This window comes from Chinchilla lanigera, unplaced genomic scaffold, assembly GCF_000276665.1.
Source record: "Chinchilla lanigera isolate Chin_1 unplaced genomic scaffold, ChiLan1.0 scaffold00002, whole genome shotgun sequence".
Classification (NCBI taxonomy): domain Eukaryota; kingdom Metazoa; phylum Chordata; class Mammalia; order Rodentia; family Chinchillidae; genus Chinchilla; species Chinchilla lanigera.
Genome location: NW_004955403.1, coordinates 47,375,316 through 47,377,595, shown reverse-complemented (window position 1 = coordinate 47,377,595; position 2,280 = coordinate 47,375,316). Strand labels below are relative to the sequence as shown.

Sequence of the window (2,280 nt, the reverse complement as noted above, 5' to 3'; positions counted from 1 at the left end):
GGTGCACCTTGAGAACATACTCTTAAGTGAAATAAATTGGACACACATGTGTATAAATATTGCACTGACCTTCTGCTGTGAGAAATTAAAAGTGTAAATAAGAACCAAAATACATAATAGATATTATGAAATAAGAAGAAATTGTTCAAAAGGAAAAAGGAACAGGGAGGGGAAGAAAAAAGGGAAAAGAAAAAATGAGAAAAAAAGGATAAATGAAAATAAGCTTTGTGAATAAGGAAGGGAAGAGGTGTTGAAGGGAAGGAAGGGGAACAAAAAGAGGAGCTATGATACATCGTGTACAGGTACACGTTCCCTGTGATGAATGTGATCATTATGTGTATCTGAAGTGTACCAATAAGCTTAATAATAAATAAATAAAAGTTTATGTACATATTTACTATCCCACATCATAAATAAATTTATATGGAAAAGGACTTCCAAGGACAAAGTTATCTGATAATAATTACCTCACCATTATCCAGGACCAAATAATATTCTATGTATTTGCTATGATCCTGAATCTTCCGACCATTTAATTCCTGAAAAACAAACAGGACTGTTACCAAGATAACATCTTTCTCTGAAAGAATCTCTCTGCTATTTGGCATGTGTAATTTTATAAGAAGTTAGATGATATCTGTGAATAAAAGCAAAGAGTGTTACCGTTTTAACATTCCTCAGTGGCCAAGATTATCTGTAGACAAGGTGCAGAACGTTAGAGCTAGAAGGAACATCAGTAGTATTGTAGTATGACAATTTCATTTTAGCAAATAAGTTAAATGATTTCTTAATTACATAGTAGGAGCTGGAACTAGTCTTTGGATTGCATGAAGAGTGGATTTCTACCATTATCATGCAATGAAGCAGAGAAACATTAACTTCAGTGTCTTTCCCATGTATTTTGTTTTTTAGTTTCGGTTTTTGATTTGTTTTTATGCTTTTGTTTGTTATGAAGCACCTTTTTGTTCCTTCCTGATTAATATCCATTGTTTACCAGGCGCAGTGCTCAGAGGCACCTGTTGCATATCCTGTGCTTTCTTCTCCTCTGGCCATGTGCAGCTCTTTCCTGTGCTCTAGGCTTCCCTCTTCTCTGTGCATTTCTTTCCAAGAAACCCCCAAACTTTCCACAGTAGATCATTCTGATGAAAACTAACACACCCAATATTCCTACTAAGTAATAAACTACAAGATTATTAGGGTGCATTTCTGGATGCACTGTTTGGCTATTAAGTTCCCATTATCAACAACAAATTACTACCAGTTGACTTTTAGGTATTCTCTAATGAGATATATACTTACTTCTCACTCTCCAGTAAAACAAAATATTTATTAGCACTAATTGTGCTCTACCAGTGCTCTGGGAACTAGGAATACAAGAGTGGAGCAGATTGGGTCCATTTATATAGGAAGCTCACAAGAGGCAAAGATATGAATATACCACAAAGTAATTCGTGCTATGGGTGGATTTAATGTGGATCTGTGTGATTAGGTATTTGTCAGACCTGCCTTCATGCTGCCCACTACAAACAACAAGCATTTGGGCTGCACTTAGCAAACAAGAATTAAGGGCCATAAAAAATAATTTAGAACTGAGCTTTTAGTCATCCTGATGCCAGCTTTGCATACAGACCTGTGTTGGTGGCCCTTGCAGCTTTGACTACAGACATTCCACTCAGATTCTTTGAGACTACAACCCTCAACCCTAATCCCTGTATGTACTTAGCACCCCCTTGAGATAGGTGCTGGTATCACTCAATTTCATCCTGCTTGGAATAAAAGGTGGAATAAAATCTAGTCTTTCCCACAGTCTCAGTCTCTGGATGTTTCCTCACACACAATTATTTAACAGTGCTCACTTCAGAAAGGATGGCTAGCGAAAGCTTCTTTAAGGAGTTGAATGATAAGAGCATTCTTAATAAAAATAAGTAGCCAAACAAAAGATGGAAAGAGGGGAAAGGACAGAATGGAAAAAAGATTTGAAAAAAAGGTGAGAATGGAAGGAAAAAATGGAAACCGAGTTTTTGTAAATGAGGGGCATTGAAGGGAAGGAGGGGAATGGAAAAAAAGAACTGAGATGCGTTGTGTCCAAATTTCTCATGGTTAATGTCATCACTATGTATAGCAAACATGTACTAATACAAAAATAAATTTAAAATCAATGAGAGAGCTGGGTGTGGTGGCGCATGCCTGTAATCCCAGCACTAGAGAGGCTGAGGCAGGAGGATCGTCATGAGTTCGAGACCAGCCTGGGCTACAAAGTGAGCTCAAGGCCAGCCTGAA

General features: G+C 37.3%; 1 protein-coding gene across 3 annotated transcripts in view; it reads right to left on the bottom strand.

Moving 5' to 3' along the window:
- The window catches only part of Adam28 (ADAM metallopeptidase domain 28), a 104,659-nt gene that overhangs the window by 31,774 nt on the left and 70,605 nt on the right, over nucleotides 1-2,280 (bottom strand). For all 3 annotated transcript variants that reach the window (XM_013514049.1, XM_013514042.1, XM_005373705.1), the window contains one exon: nucleotides 468-539. In XM_013514049.1, the coding sequence (XP_013369503.1) occupies nucleotides 468-539 (72 nt within the window). The remainder of the gene's footprint in view (nucleotides 1-467; nucleotides 540-2,280) is intronic.